We start from the raw sequence: 15,376 nt of genomic DNA on the forward strand, positions 1-15,376 counted from the left end.
GCAAGACGAGAAATATTTTTGTTAAATGCTTTGTATAGTCGTATGTAATAAACTTGTGGTAATGAATGTTTCAAGTGTTTGGGGAATGGAAAGCTTCAGTACATATGAGATCTCAGAGAAGGACTAAGACAGAAATCTCTATGCAAGAAAAAAATTCTGTTATCTGTTCAGGTGGTTATATTCTATACTCTTGGCTCCTGTAATTAAAGCATCAAAAAAGCCGTTAACCGAGCTGCTGTTGCCATCAGGTTTTCCTAGTATTACTGGATATCTGGAAAGGTAAAAACGCATTTGAATTTCTGAATGATCTTTGCTGACCTTCTGAAGAGAGTATGTAAATAAGCCTATCGACAGCTACAAAAAACAGGCCCCAGAAATAAAGTGTGTGTGTGTGTGTATATTATTATATATATATATATATATATAAATGAGTGTTAATTCAGGAATTGATCAGAATGCATGAGAATATTTTCAACAAGAATATGAAAGAAACATAATGATTTACACCATCAAAGTTGTACACTGTCAAAATTCAGTGAAATAACCATCTCTCTGTAGTTGGCAAAGGTATTCTATGAGCTGGACAGATCAGTGTCGCTAGTTACTGACTGTTACTAGTTTTCTTCCCTGTAGTTTCATGTTTGGTGTGAAACACTAATCTGTGTCTTCTCAATTGCACACAAAATGATGTTTATTAGAACATTATAATCTCCCCTCCAAGTCATTCAAACATGCAGTACGAATACAGTTAAATCTGCTTCTGGTTTTCCTCAACAAAAATGAGCCTCTTACAAGCCTCCTTCAATAGTTTTCTTTCACAGCATGTACCTAAGATTATTTCAGGCTAGTTTTGCTCTGTCTAAACAGGAAAAGATCACCATGTCTCTGCTGCCGCTGTATAGCGACAACTGGTTGATAGATGCTTAATTTTTGTGTGAAGGACATTAAATGAGGTGTTCAGCCATAGTACCTTTATTATGATGTGGAACTCTATAGTGTCAATAATGTGTAGTGATTTAGGAAAGAGTAATACTGAAGCATCCGTGCTAGTGTAGGTACTAGGGAAACTTGTCTCTGAAGCATATGGTTCTTAGCTTGTCCTTACAAATAACCTGACCCATGTCTTCATTTTCAAAAGAAGGCTGAAGCATTATAACTGTTCCTTGTGTTTCTCTTTATTTGGAAAAACAGGACTTCTACTTTTCCAAGGCTGTAAAGTATAATGTATTTCTAAAGGCAATGACAACTACTATTTGCAGCTGATACGGAGTCATTCCTTCTGGATTGTTAAACCCCTGCAGCAAACACTTTGTTTTGTGGTACATTTGTACAGCAACAAGTAAGTTCATGATACAATCACTGATTATGAGACACCTTAGAGATATTTTGAAGATAGTAAATTTGTTTGTTGATGAATGTTATTATTTCTCTGATTCTTCAAGATCTAAGGGATCTGAAGCTGGAGTCCCTAGTCAGCTGCGCTAAGGGCAAATGTTGCTATCTCCAAAAATGGATTTTAGGATTTTTCTTTTCTTTTTCAGTTGAAGGTGAGATACTGCACCAAACACAAAATACAATGTGGCAGACATTGATACGTATCAACATCGGTGCAGGTTTAAAATTTTTACCATCTGCCGAAAAAGTACAATTTCATATTCCTTGAGCTAATGGAGAAGCTTCTTTGTCTCAAAACAAGCCATACACTAGCTTTTTCAGCTACCTAGTAAGCTCATTAGAGACCTGTGATATCTATTTCTAAGTCTGCATTCCACCCACATGCAATATGAAGAACAGCATGCTTCTACCTGCTACTTAAGTGTTCATACTTCTCGGTGTATTAGTTATTGCTTCTACAGTGCTGGATTGGTAAGCCTGGCTGATATTGCGGTAGTAAAAAATATACTTACTTCTATGATTGTGTTAACAGAGGTATACACAGAGGTGGTGGTGTTTCTGAGAGCTCTTTTAGTCACAATCTTAAAAAAAAAAAAAAACACACAAAAAAAGGCAATTAGTTTTTAAACACTTTTACAAACAGTATTTAATTAAGCACCAACTGAGCCCCTGTTCAAACGGATATAGCTGTTCTCAGACCAGAAAAATTCTGGTAATAAATTCTACACCACTGAAGAAGGTGCCACTTAATGGCTTTCCAGGATAAAGCATAGACAGCTGAGTACTGGAGGCCACAGATCCAAAATACTATTTGCACTATGAGCTCTCGCTACTATGTAGCATTTCCTGACACCAAAGTTCTTACTCTTTGCTCTTTTCCATTCATCTTTGCTAAACATGCCAATTGTGCCAAAACACATATGAAGTTCTTTGATTATACTCTTTCTGTATTATCTTTTCTCCCCACAACATCCCCAGCGTATTCTCAACTCCCTTAACTATCAGAAGGGCTGGAAGCAGGTTATGCTCTACAGCTTTTGCCTCCTAATTTTCCTCAATTGTTAGCAAATTTATAGAAACTTCATGCCATTTAGACCACTGCCCCTTTATCACTTTTTGGCTGAAATTGTCCAATGTACGTAAAAGGTATATAGGACTTGCAAATAAGTCACGACCTGAAGTCGTGTTCTACTTCAGCTAACAGGAAATCGGGCTTGTGGTTTCCTATAAGCTTCTAGGGCTTTCTCTAAAAGCATCACTAAGAGTTATGCATCCCCTGACTTTAAACAAAACGAAAAGACCCTGGGACAAAAGACCAAAGAATAAAGGTACTTCCCAAAATTCTGATATTTGGCGAAACTTATTTTCTCCCTTAATACAATTTTTACCCTATCCTTTTCATTTTTAGCATGGGAGAGAGCCCTGTTACCTTTTTAGCCTCTAAATCTTATTTCCGGGTTAACTTACAGATTCTGCATAGTCCAATGGCAGAATTTGATGGAGTTATGCCAGGAGTAGACATGAATGAGGTTTAAAATATTGTTGTGTTTTTAATTAAGAACGATGCTTACCAGTGTAAAACATCTAAACCCTATACGAGGTTAAGGTTTAAACCTAAGTTGCACTATGCTTTAAAGTTCTAAGATCTAAAGATCTGCCTGTGTGTATTATTGGATATGAAATGATGAAATAGATTTATCTTTACCTGGTGGTCTTTTTTTTTTTTCCCTAGTCGCCCTTCTACAACACAATGCAGCCCACAGCACATGAGAACTTACCCCTAAGAGAAAAAAAATCTACTTGATCCTGTTGCCTTTCAGGGCATCCATCAAGGATGTATTTTACTCCATCGTCAAACTTCAATTTTTTTTAACGACATCAAGTAAACGCTTAGAAGTCCCATTTTCACGCACGGAGTGCGTCTTGTTGACTTCTCTGAAGCACTAAGTTAACAACTTACATGTGTTTCTTCCCTTGAAGCAAACTCTGCTCCAAACCACTGTAAGGGACAGATGACTTTATAGCATCAGTGGAAGTCGGAGGGAAAGGGAGATCACTGCTGCACCACGAACGACTGCAACAGCGCCCGCTTCTGTGGCAAAGCACCCCACCGAGGCCTCTGGCGAGCCTGCTCTCCCCTGTCTCCCACGAGCCCTGCGGACGAGCCCATCGCGACCTGCAGCTCCCTGTGTCCCCACGGACCTGCAGCTTCTCGGGGTTTGTTTTTTGTTTTTTTTTAAGCGCTGCAGCGCACCACTCTCCACCCTGGCGCCTCTCAGGCTGGGCGAGACGGCCCGAGGTGAGGCTCTGCCCCGAGGCCGTGGTGCCCTCCGGCGCTTCTCCCCGCTCGCTGCGGGGCGGCAGCCCGGGAGCCGGCGGGGCGGCAGGGCCGCGGCCGAAGCACGCCGCCATGCCCTCGGCACGCAAAACAACATGGCCGCCCGCCTCAGCCAACATGGCGCCGAGGCGCCTCCCGCCGCCTAACGGCCGCTTCTCCTCACGCGCGCCAGCCTCCCTCTGCGCCTGCGCGCTACTGGCCGCCCGCACTGAGCGGCGGCGGCGGCACGTGCGGCGGGCGCGCGTTTGAACGTAAGCAGCGTGCGCCGCTGAGTGGGGGAGGAGGGAGGCGCTGGGGCGCGTGCGCAGTGCGGGCGCGCTCGCTCGGTGTGGGAGGCTCGGAGGGGTTTGAAATGGCTCCGGGCAGGCCCGGCGCGGCGCCGCTCAGGTACCGGCGGCGGCGGGACGAGGAAGGGGGGGGGACGCGGCGCCGAGTGTGGCGCAGCGCGGTGGGGGAGGCCCCGACGGCGCTCGGCGGGCCGCGCTCACGCCCGTATTGTTGGCCGGGGGCGGAGGAGGAGGAGGAGGGCGGGCGGCGGCCTCCTCCTGGGCCGCGGCGCGGGGAAGGGCCCGGGCCGCCGCCGCCGCCGTGCGCTGGCGGAGCTGCGCGGTGTGGGGGGGCCGCCCCGCTGCTCCCGCGGCCTCGCCCGCCCCGGCCCGGCCCTCTGCCTTGTATTTTTTTTCCACTTGCAGGATCCATGTGGTTTTTGGGGTTTTTTTTTGGTTTTTTTTTTGCTTTTAAGCGCCTGGGCCCGGTTTAGCCGCTGGTATTTTAGCTGCGCGCGCGTAATATTAAAAAAAAAAAAAAAAAAAAAGAAGAAAAAAGGTTAGCTCCGCTTAAGGGCTTTATTTATTTATTTATTTATTTGGCCTTTTAGAAAGTGAGGGGAACGGCCGGCTCGTGCGAGCGGTGATGGCCCCGGCGGGTTTTTTTTTTTTTTCCTAGGGGAGGGGAAGGGAGAGGAGGGGAGCAGGCAAGTTGTGGAGTTGGTGAGCGGTTCTGCCGTTTTTGCGTTGTTAATTTGCCCTTGTTTAGGGAAATTGCGGTCCTCGAAACCGAGCGGTGGCCGAAGGCATGTGGGGGGGTGTTTTTGTTTTTTTTTTTCCCCCTCCTCCCGGCTTCACCTCGAAGTGGCAACTTGGAAGTAACCGGAGCCAAAAAAAAAAAAAAACAGCACACAAATTTTCTTCGTTCTGCAGAGTCACCTTTCCCCCAGTCTGACTGGAAACTTTAATGCTTTTTTTTTTTTTGTATTTAAATATTTAAATAGCGTTAGGCTCATTGTTAAGGGTGGGAGGGTGGAGATCACTTCTTAGGAAACCATGATAGCTTGTCATGCCGCTTTTTGTTTCCCCTACTTTTAATAAGAATGTGCGTTGCCCACCAGGTTTGGAGATGTAAAGATAATCTTTTAACGTGATTTTTTGACCCAGAATTAAAATAGGCCGATGCTATACGTTTCAAAGATTGTAGTTGCTGCTTTATTTTAATAGATTGCAGTTATAGAAGATAGACACCCAGGAGATTTTGCCTTTCGCGATGGCTCAGTTTGGAGGACAGAAGAATCCCCCTTGGGCTACTCAGTTTACAGCCACTGCAGTATCCCAGCCAGGTCAGTTTACATATAACTTGATGTTTGCACCCTGACACCTAGTAGATTTGGAGAGTCCACAGTTGGGTATCCAGTTCAGAGCGGCACCATACTAACTAACTTATTGATAAATTCTGTTGAAACAATATATGCTGGATGTTTCCCACATGGTAAGGGTATTAAAGATCATTAATTAACAGTAGCTGTATATATTTTCTTGTGAGGGAGGGGTAATGAGTAAAATCATAGCTGAATTTTCCTTGAGTCTCTTGGTCAGTAAAACTAGGTAACTCTTACCCACAGTTGTGTAAATCAAATTACCTTTCATCAGATCGCACTGGTGTAGATTAAATAGCAATAGCACTAATAAGGCATTGCAGATTTTAAAGTAGTGCCTGTGTTTCATTCCTAGAGTGACTTAGATCAATGTTTACAAAATACTTTGCCTTTATTAATGTATCGGGCATACTTCACGTAGTGGAGAGGTCTTTGAGATTTACTTCTTGCAGGGAGGGGCGTTTCTTTTTTGTGCCAAGTTAGAACTCAAAGATCGCTACAACCAGAGCTATTGCCCTGCAGAATGTCCTTTGTTTTAGTTAAGTAGCCTTGTTGAATCACAGGCTCCTGTATTTGAAAGCTTAGCTGACGACATCTTGATATATGTTTCACATCGATTGTTTTATAATGGAAAAGGTTTTAAGACAGGAATATGAAGCTTGCTGCTAAGTGGTACTTTCATTTCCAGTGCTGGGTTGCCTCTTTCTCCTCTTGAATTCAAAGTGTTTCCTAAATTCTTCCTAAATTCAATTCAGTCTGATGCAAAAAGGCTGTGGTACTTTGAGGATTCAAGATGTCAAAATATGAGAACAGGCAGTAACCTATTTAAAGAGATGTCCTTCTGTAGTGTTGTCTGTTTTTGCAGTTGTCCTTTGCATCTTACTCTTGGTTGATACGCAGTTGAACGTCATACCTCCTTTGTGAGTAGTTCTACTTCCTGAAGCTTAGCAAAATTTGGGAATGCCTGCGACACCTTGGTAGGGGATGTCGGAGGTCGGGGGGAGAGACGCGACTCTTTCTCCTAACTCAGTTTTCTTGACACGACTTACTTCTTTTCCTTTGGGTGTTGATCCAATCTCAGTGCATATCCCCAGGGAACTGGGTTCCCCCCCACCTCCTCCCAATAGGTTTCACGGTACTTAGTCCCATTGTGCCTGCTCCTCGGACAGCTAATCTGCATGCCCTGGTACTGGTCCCCTACTAAAGAGATTCCTTAACAATTTGAAAGGAAAGGGTAGGAATTGTGAACATGGGAGACACAAACTTTGCTTTTGGTCCCCGCGTCTGACTCGGCGATAGCTTGGAGCAGTCAGAGGGTGACTGACTACCTCTGGAGCTTTCTGGCCTAGGCTGGGGCATTCTCGGGACTGTGCACCCAAGGTGGTGGTGCAAGACCCAGCTGAGGGCCAACTCCATGCTCCATGTCCCTCCTTGGAGAAAAAGCTGCAGGAAGGCTAAAGGGGAGGAGCTGGCAGCCATCTTAGACCTTGCTGAGCTAGGACCAGAAGGGGGCTCTGGAGAAGAAGCAGCAGAGGTAGAAGCTCACAACTTCTTACCCTTTTTCCTCTACCTGTGACTCTGCCTTTGGTTAGTCTAGTTCTCTGCTTTCTTAAATGAAACCCAAAATTTGTTTGGGATGGGACTAGTCAGCATCAATTGCTTTGAGAGATTTTTCATCTGCTCAGTGAGGGCAGTATCTCCAGGGATTTTTCGTTGTTCATCTGATACAGTAGCACCTGACTAAAACATGTGAGCCACTGAAGGTTAACATTTGATTGCAGTTTTGCCTTCCTCCTGCAGTGGTCTCTGCTTCCTTCAGGTTCCTAGCTTCCCTCTTCATACTATGCTATCTTCTCCACAGTTTCTCTGCCAGGCCTCTAGATCCTTGCTTCCTTCTCTGCAGTACCTTCCTATTGCTACTGTAGTCACTACTCCATCACTCTGTTTGTCATCTTTTTTTCCATCCATACTGCTGAATCCAGTCCCCAGGATACTGCTGCCCAGCACCTGTTTCAGCACCCCTATGAGTATTCTGTCCTCTGCTTTTTTATTGGCAATGCTGATTGCTAGTACAGAGCACAGGAAGTTGGTGAGTCGTTCTGCTTTGTTTTTAATACAGTGTTCCTTGATCCTGCTGAGAGTGAAGAGCAGTATGTACCACTCAGCTGCAGCTCTGAGAAGTCACCTTTCATGCACTTTTCCGCATGAAGGTATGACTGTCCTGCCAGGTTGCTTGCCTATTAGAGACATGCTGTCAGTGCTCAGGCGTGCTGAATAGCATCTCACCTGTGGGTGAGACCAAGAAGTTGTTTTGTAGATTGTGTGTTGTGTTAAGCTCTTGCAAGTTTCAGTATTCATAGACTGATTTTAAAAAAGCGTGCGCGCCTAGCTTAGCAAAATTTGGTATATTTTCACAGGATTGCCAAAAGGTGTGTTTATATGTTTATGGATGCCAGCTGTCTTTATCCAAGTATCACGTTCCTTCTCCAAAGCATCAAATGTTTGCATATGGGGGAGAATAGGTCTTGATTTTTCGTAACACAGGCAACGTGCTTTATAGCTTTTTCCTAAGTTGTAGTCAAAAGTGAACTAGTTTTGCTCATCTTTACCAGTGATGTTATAAAGCTAGTTTTATAATTGCAAAAAGGTAATATCAGGAGTGTTTTGCTTTGACTTGCATGTTGTCCTGGCAATCCCTGGTCAAGAAGTAACTATGTGAGTTAGGACCCTTAATTAGTAAGGTGTGACAGTGCTACATAGTTGTAGAGTGACATACGTGTAATGAGGGGTTCCTGGAATTTCTTTGGGATAGCTCACTACTTACTTTTGTGCCTCTGGTATTAGAAGACAGGCAGGTGATTCCAGGTGCCAGCCTCTTTGTATGGCAAGAGAGACTCCTACTTGCAACACAGTGAAATTGTTTCTCAAGATCTTGTCTAATGGTTTCATGCATCACATGATTAAAACCAGAATAAAGTCTCTATTATGCTGGTTAAGCATAGTTAAAGCAGAAATTAAATTAATTAAAAATAAATTAATTTCTGCTGCAGAAGATTAAAACCCTAGATAACACAGATTATTTTTTGTCAGTATGCCTGCAGACTTGTGATGATGACTAGTTTCCTCAGACATCCCCTGAAGAAGAATCCCCTTCTGTTCCCTCAGCTGTTGATTTTTGACATGTCTTTTGGTTTGTATCTCTGTGCTTAGTATATACCATCTTCAAGATTGATTGTTGCGTAGTGAAAAGCTCCTTTTCATAGAACTTAAGAGTTTGGCTCTGAAAGCTCTTGTTTAGTCACGGTCAAGTCCTAGCTGTACCTGGTTCTGATTGATGAGCGTTGTTATCGTCTTTACTATATCGGGACTTCATTGCGTTAGAATGAAAGAACTGTGCACCTGATGAAAACAAAAGTCCCTGAAGCTCAATATCTTGTTATTGCTGGTGGTGGCCTATATGAGACGTCTAAAGAAGAGCCTAAGTGTAGGACAAGCATATAGTGACGCTTCTCCAAAATGTTCCCTGTGGCTGTTCTGGGACTGTGGATCTCAGATCCACTAAGAAATAGAAGCTGATGCACAATTTGTTGATGTGCTGTAAAGGCATGTCCTGTAATGAATATGCTAAAGCTGATTTCTGTTGGGTGCATGTTGATGGGATTTTTTTGGAGAGGATTAGCCGGCATTTACATGGCATGTGTGTTGCGCTTGAAGAAACTTTTTTTTTTTTTTTTAGGCACCATTACTAATTACTAATTGCTATCTGCTAATTACTATCTGCTGTCTAAAATTGGATTTGCAGATCTGAAAAAGAAAAAAAAACCAAACTAAACTGCTAAAACAAACAAAAAACCAATATCCCCAAACTCAGTTTCTGACAATTGTGAAAAATTCCCAAAGCCCTGGATAGGTACTCCTTTATTATAATCCTAATAAATCTGTATCATTTACCATGAGGCTGTATCTACATACTTTGAAGATATTTTCCTCATCTTAAAGAGTCTCTGGAATTAAGCATCAAGAGAGACCACTTAATACTGTCTTTTTTTTGAATTTGTTTGCTGCAACAGAAACTCCTTTTACCTAGGAAGATGCCGCGGCCTGGGACTCCGATCTATATCCAAGCCCTTCCCAACTTCAATGTCGTGCAGTGTTTGGCACCAGTGGAAATTGTTTACTAGACTTCATTTGAAGGAAGGCGTTTCTGTCACTGTACTTACTGGGTGATAATTACAATTCCTAAGAAGCTATTGTTTGTCACTGCAGATGTTTGTTGGCAATAATCATAATACAGCAGTCAGATGTCAGTACCAGACTGGGTCAGTTTTTGACTCTGGGATTTTTATTTATTTATTTTTTTCTAGTATGGCAAACATGATTGATTGTTTTTATCAGCACCTGTTTGGTTGAGGTTGATGCATAAATAAAAGATGGTCAGATTAAACTCTTGAAATATTTGAGTAGGAAGAAGATGCGGCTATGAAATACTTGTTACTACAAATGTTAGTCTGTGGGGGATCTCAACACCCTTCTGACCTTTGCTCTTCGTTGGCAAGTTGAGCGCAGTGTTGTAGATAATAACGTGGCACCCAGTTAATATTGAAAGCTAAGAAAGTGACAGCAGGGGTGGCAAAATCTTTATTTAAATGGAGAAGATGGGATAAGAGTAGTAGTGTGGGTTGAGAATTGCATGAGAGAGAGATACTTGTGGGTCCTGCAGAAAGGAAAATTGTCCTAATGGCTAGCGTAACCAATGGCAGAGCAGAGTAACTGAAGATCTGGTTTTGGGACGAAGCATTTTAATATTTTTGTGAGTATCCCCCTACAAAAAGTAGGGGAGAGCTCATGAAACCTGCTTGATGACAATGTTTCCCATCTTCATCACAATAGAATACAACATTAGAATCAGAGGGACCGAATGATGATGGCTAGGGTAGTCAAACAGGTTCAAAGGTAATAGCGTTAAGTGAATTTGTGTGCCAATAGGAATTTCTGTTTAGCATTTGGGAATAACAAGTGCATTAATCTTTCTCCTCTTATTTGCTTTGAGTGAGCTAGCAGAGTAATGCAGCCAAGAACGATGGAAGCTGTCCTAGGATGCAGCTGCAATTAGATTATTTTATTAGATTTTTTTGTTAGATTTAAAGAACTGTTTAAGTTGCATTATATAAGGCATTGGTGATATTCCAGATGAGAGCGTGGTTCTGGATGGTCGAAAGTATGCTTTCAAAGAGGAACTGATAGAGGCAGAAGGAGTAAGGAAGAGGATCAGGGGAACAGAGGGCATGTCATGGGAGAAGCCTCAGAATTGGCTTCTCTGGCTTCTAAAGTAAAACAAATGCTGGAATTTTCCAGGGAAAAAAGTTCTGTAATACTGGAAGTATTGTAATTTTGCTGCACTATGGAATGCTTACTTATTTCATTATTAAAATAGTATTATCTCCTAGAATACTTACGTGACAGTGTTTGATACAGATCATAGCCATTGAGATTTACACAGTTGTTTAATGATTTATTTCCATGTTTCATTTGAAATTTCAAGAAGCTCAAAGCCATCAATTTGTTCCCTAAAAACTGTACTTTATTGGAAAGAACAGCATGGTAGAGGAAGTCACTTCATTCAGGAACTGTTGAGTTGGTTACAGCATCTTTGTGTATTTTATGATGGTGGTCACCAAGTACAAAGCAGTCTCTTATTGCCTCCCCAGATCAGGAATGAGGGCTTCATTTTTGGATCTGTAACAATGGTGTGTGGAGCACAAATGCTGCAGGAAGAATATAATAAATCTATTCTTAATTTCATTGCCTATCTATAATAGCTTGGAAAAGAAAGGAACCCTGTTCAGCTCAAATATTCTTCAGTTCTGAAGGTGGCTGGCTGACCTGTTTTTGTTGGCAAGATGTTTCTGCACTGAATTTCTCATAGCTTTTCTATTTTAAGCGCGTGGACTACGCTGATAGCTTGGTGAAGTGATGTTTGACGATCCACTTGCAAATAACTTATTAAGAATTCCTGCCAGAGGCAGCAGGTTTTCAGAACCATTTGCAGTTCTTCAGAATCTCTGATTTGAATTGTGCAGGTCTTCCTGTCTCTAAAAGTGCCTCAACTGTGCCTTAAGCCTATCTTGATCAGAAGTGTTGGTTGCACAAGAAGTGAAGCATATAGACAGCTGCTTCTCATGATCTGGATAATCTTCTACCATGAGTGAGAATTCGATTTGGCAATAAAATAAACTAATTCTTCCTAGGCGGATTGAGTCTGGGCAGCCCAAACCCTTCCTAGTGGGAGCTGGGGAGAGCCTGAGTTGGTCCCGTTATATTTGGGGACTGACTGGAGTCCCTGTTGTTACAAGGATGTCCCTTCTCTACCAGCCCCCACATCTACGAAGTCCAGCTCCCTCAAGCACAAAGACAGTCCTGAGTGAAATGAAGCCTTATGCCTTTCCAGAGGATGTGTTCCGTAACTTCTGGTTTCGTAGCTGCTATTACAGCAGTGATTTCTCTTGTCCTCAGTCTGGTTCAAGTTAAAATGCAATTCTAATGAATTTACAGAACAGAGCAACCATCATCATCCAAAAACTGAAATATGACCAAGAAAGGACACTGTGTGTGTGTGGGCGGGAGGGGGTGTTAAACTACTAGAGCTAACAAATCATAAGCAACTTGAGAGAAGGAAATGAAAGAGTCTCTCTGCCTCTACTGTGGTGCACTAATTCTAGCTAAATTTAGAAGAAAAGCTAGCAAGGTGTAAGCCTTTATCTTACTTGTTGGCATTGGGCTTATCTACTTTATGACCTTGACTCAGGAGTGGAGCATCACATACTGCTTCCAGTACTGCAACTGCCAGAAGCATCCTTTATTTAAAGTTACTCTTAGTGCTTGTGTTTGTTCTCTTTTCAGCTGCTCTTGGTGTACAGCAGCCATCATTGCTTGGAGCCTCTCCTACAATATACACCCAGCAGACAGCATTGGCGGCAGCAGGCCTAACTACGCAAACACCAACCAACTATCAGCTAACTCAGACAGCTGCTTTACAGCAGCAAGCTGCAGCCGCAGCAGCTGCGTTACAGCAGGTAAAGAAGAAGTACTTGCTATTGTCTGTAGGAACTGTAACGATACCGAAACAGTGACTTTATGAAGCTAAAGTATCTAGCAGAAAAACAAGTGGGAAATGTTACCTTTGCAGTATAAACTTGATTAAAAACTGGGGTACTATAGGTCTAGAGCTATTGATAGTAGTATTAATCTTATGAAGATGGGAGAATTTCTGCTTGATCTTAGCTGTGAAGAGCATTTCAGGAAAAAGAATTTTGCTGCCACTAAACTGAACGTTTAAAGTTCTGAGTATCTCCAGTCACCATATGTAACCTTGATAGCATTTTGCATGATTTCATACTGTGTCCTAGATACTTCTTAAGTGTCAGGCTTAGCGAAAATTGCCAAAGTAAAATTTTACCTAGGAAGAGTACATCAGAGGTCCAGTCTAAAGTCTTAAGAATATTTGTTATAAGGGTAATATGTGTTGATAGCATTCAGTGTGTTTTGTAATACGGTTGTTAAATGTGAATAGTTTCCATCTAAAACGGGCTTAACAGATAACTTGTATTTGGCGTTTTGGGGGTAATAATACTTCCTGTTTATGAGATATTTTGCTTTTATCTGTTTCAGCAATATTCACAACCTCAACAGACTCTCTATAGTGTACAGCAACAGGTTTGTCTGATTCTTACTGTGTACATCACAAATAACTTTAAAAAATAATGTTGGTTGTGTGTCTCGTAGGATTTATCTCCAAAAATCAACCTTGTATGGGAAGTTGTTAAGGAAACTAATATTTTTTTATAGTGAAAGAGAACTTGAAGTTCACAAATGTGGAGAGATGTATCCAGAGTGGGAGCCTGCCTACCTTCATGCAAAGAGGACATTAAAAATATACCATTCCATGTGTACCTGATTCCTGCTAAACTTTGCTCTAAACAGGGCCGTGTATTTTAACTGCTGGAAAGATGCTGTCCAAAAAAGTTGCCTTTTACATATCTTACGGTCATCTTTGAGCTTACTGGATTTTGAAAAAGAAAAAATAAACGTGAAAATTATCGGCCTAACCTTCAGCTGCCAAAACCTTTTTTTGATATTGCTATTACTTTTCAGTTACAAGGAAACGGCATTTCTGCTTACTGAATAAACCTGGATCATATGATCCTAAAATTAATCACATAAGCACAATTTTATGGATATGCAAACTGCTGAAATGACCAAAGCCCAAAGGACTATTAACTGACTCAGATTAAGCAAAAACTTACTTGTAAAGAGGAGGTAAAATTGTACAGTTTCCTGAAGCATATAAAATTAATTTATAACTTTTTATTTATTTTAAGTTGCAGCAACCTCAGCAGACCATTTTAACCCAGGTTAGTTTGGTTTTATTGTTTGGTCTTCATCCCCCAAACACAGATAATACAAGAGTGCAAATTTTGTGACTTCTTGAATGGCTTAATCTGTAAAATGAACTAATATGAATGGACATTTTATTGGTACAGGTATATTTTATCCAGATGTTAAAATATGCATAGCCTTGGTTCTAACAACTGAGCAGCATACCCTTTTCCTTAATCTTAAAGGGGAGTAGGTGTTTTGATTACTTTTTCAGTTTGAACTTCAAGTGTTCAGTGTTTTGAAGTAAGTAACACATAGGGAAACTCTTTTTCTCCTTTGAGAAGGAATTTAACTTTCTGTGTTAACAGTATTGCAGTATGTGTATATAGATGTTTGAAAAGAATCTTGCTGAGCGTGAAAGGTATCTTGCTGAGGTGAAACCATTTAGCACATTGTAAATTGTTCACAATCTGTTTTCACTTAACTTTCAGAATGTTTTTTAAAAAGCATGAAGTAAAAATAGGTTACTTAATTTCATTATATCTCTCAGTAAAACTTGTGCTCTGCCTCCTTATTCTGCTTTTGTAAGAAGGCAAGCGCGTGAATTTTCAAGTTACGAGAAGGGTTCTTGTTAGTCTCAATTCCTTTATTGACCTGCGACAATGCAGTTGGTATGTGAATGGAGAATGATCTCTGAGCGTATATTCCTAGCAAAACTAGGAGCTTATTCCCTCTTCAGACTCATTGTACGACGAACCTGTATGCAGTCATTTCTCTCTCTCTCTCTCTCTCTCTCTCTCTCTTTTTCTAGACTGTGTATTTTGGGAAAGTTGAGTTTTCTTAGAAAAGAAAAGGATAAGCAAAGCCAGTCTGCATTTCACATAGAAAAAAATCATCTTAAAATAAAATAGACTTCCATATTGTGAAAAATCTCCATTAAGAATAATTACTTTAGGGAGATCCTCTCTACATGAGTAGAGGGAACTGTTCCTTGTAGGTATGTCAGCAAGTCATAAGATTTATAGAATTTGCTTTATTTTGCTTACAGCCAGCTGTTGCACTGCCTACCAGTCTTAGCCTATCTACTCCTCAACCAGCAGCCCAGATAACTGTTTCTTATCCAGCACCCCGGTCAAGTCAGCAGCAAACCCAACCACAAAAGCAGCGTGTCTTCACTGGGGTAGTTACTAAGCTACATGATACATTTGGTTTTGTGGATGAAGATGTCTTTTTTCAGCTTAGGTAAGGGGTAAATACTTGCTTGTAGATGTACTCAGTCATGCTAAATAAAAGGTTTTACATTACTGCATTCTAAATCTGTTGTTCGGGGGATAATATTTGCAGTCAGTATGGCTTTTCTATCAACACTGAAAGTCAGATGGTTGAATAAGTTAATAGTTTTTAGATCTTAGTTCCTTACATGAATTTTCTTCGTGCAAAAGCCAAAGCTAGGCGTCTCAGAAGTTGCTAAGTTCTTTATAATACAAAACTGCCGAATTTGTGGTGGAGAAATGCATGCAATTCACTATCTGTGTATCTTAACCCAGTACAATTTGGGGAAGTACTCTTGGACCAAAGACGGGAATAAAATTCCTGTATATGCTCCTATCTGAAGCAGA

The 15,376-nt window shown here is 41.5% G+C and overlaps 1 protein-coding gene across 5 annotated transcripts in view; it reads left to right on the forward strand.

Annotated features, from left to right (window-relative positions):
* Positions 1 to 3,987: 3,987 nt before the first annotated feature.
* Positions 3,988 to 15,376, forward strand: part of CCAR1 (cell division cycle and apoptosis regulator 1) — a 30,230-nt gene continuing 18,841 nt past the window's right edge. For 2 of the 5 annotated variants that reach the window (XM_068950896.1, XM_068950899.1), the window contains exons 1-6: positions 4,006 to 4,120; positions 5,227 to 5,345; positions 12,282 to 12,454; positions 13,050 to 13,094; positions 13,760 to 13,792; positions 14,806 to 14,999. In XM_068950896.1, coding sequence (XP_068806997.1) covers positions 5,273 to 5,345; positions 12,282 to 12,454; positions 13,050 to 13,094; positions 13,760 to 13,792; positions 14,806 to 14,999 — 518 coding nt within the window. In that variant the 5' untranslated portion in view covers positions 4,006 to 4,120; positions 5,227 to 5,272. Of the gene's footprint in view, positions 4,121 to 5,226; positions 5,346 to 12,281; positions 12,455 to 13,049; positions 13,095 to 13,759; positions 13,793 to 14,805; positions 15,000 to 15,376 lie in introns of all 5 variants that reach the window. The other 3 variants (XM_068950898.1, XM_068950900.1, XM_068950897.1) reach the window with 2 other exon arrangements.

This window comes from Struthio camelus, chromosome 7, assembly GCF_040807025.1.
Source record: "Struthio camelus isolate bStrCam1 chromosome 7, bStrCam1.hap1, whole genome shotgun sequence".
NCBI lineage: Eukaryota > Metazoa > Chordata > Aves > Struthioniformes > Struthionidae > Struthio > Struthio camelus.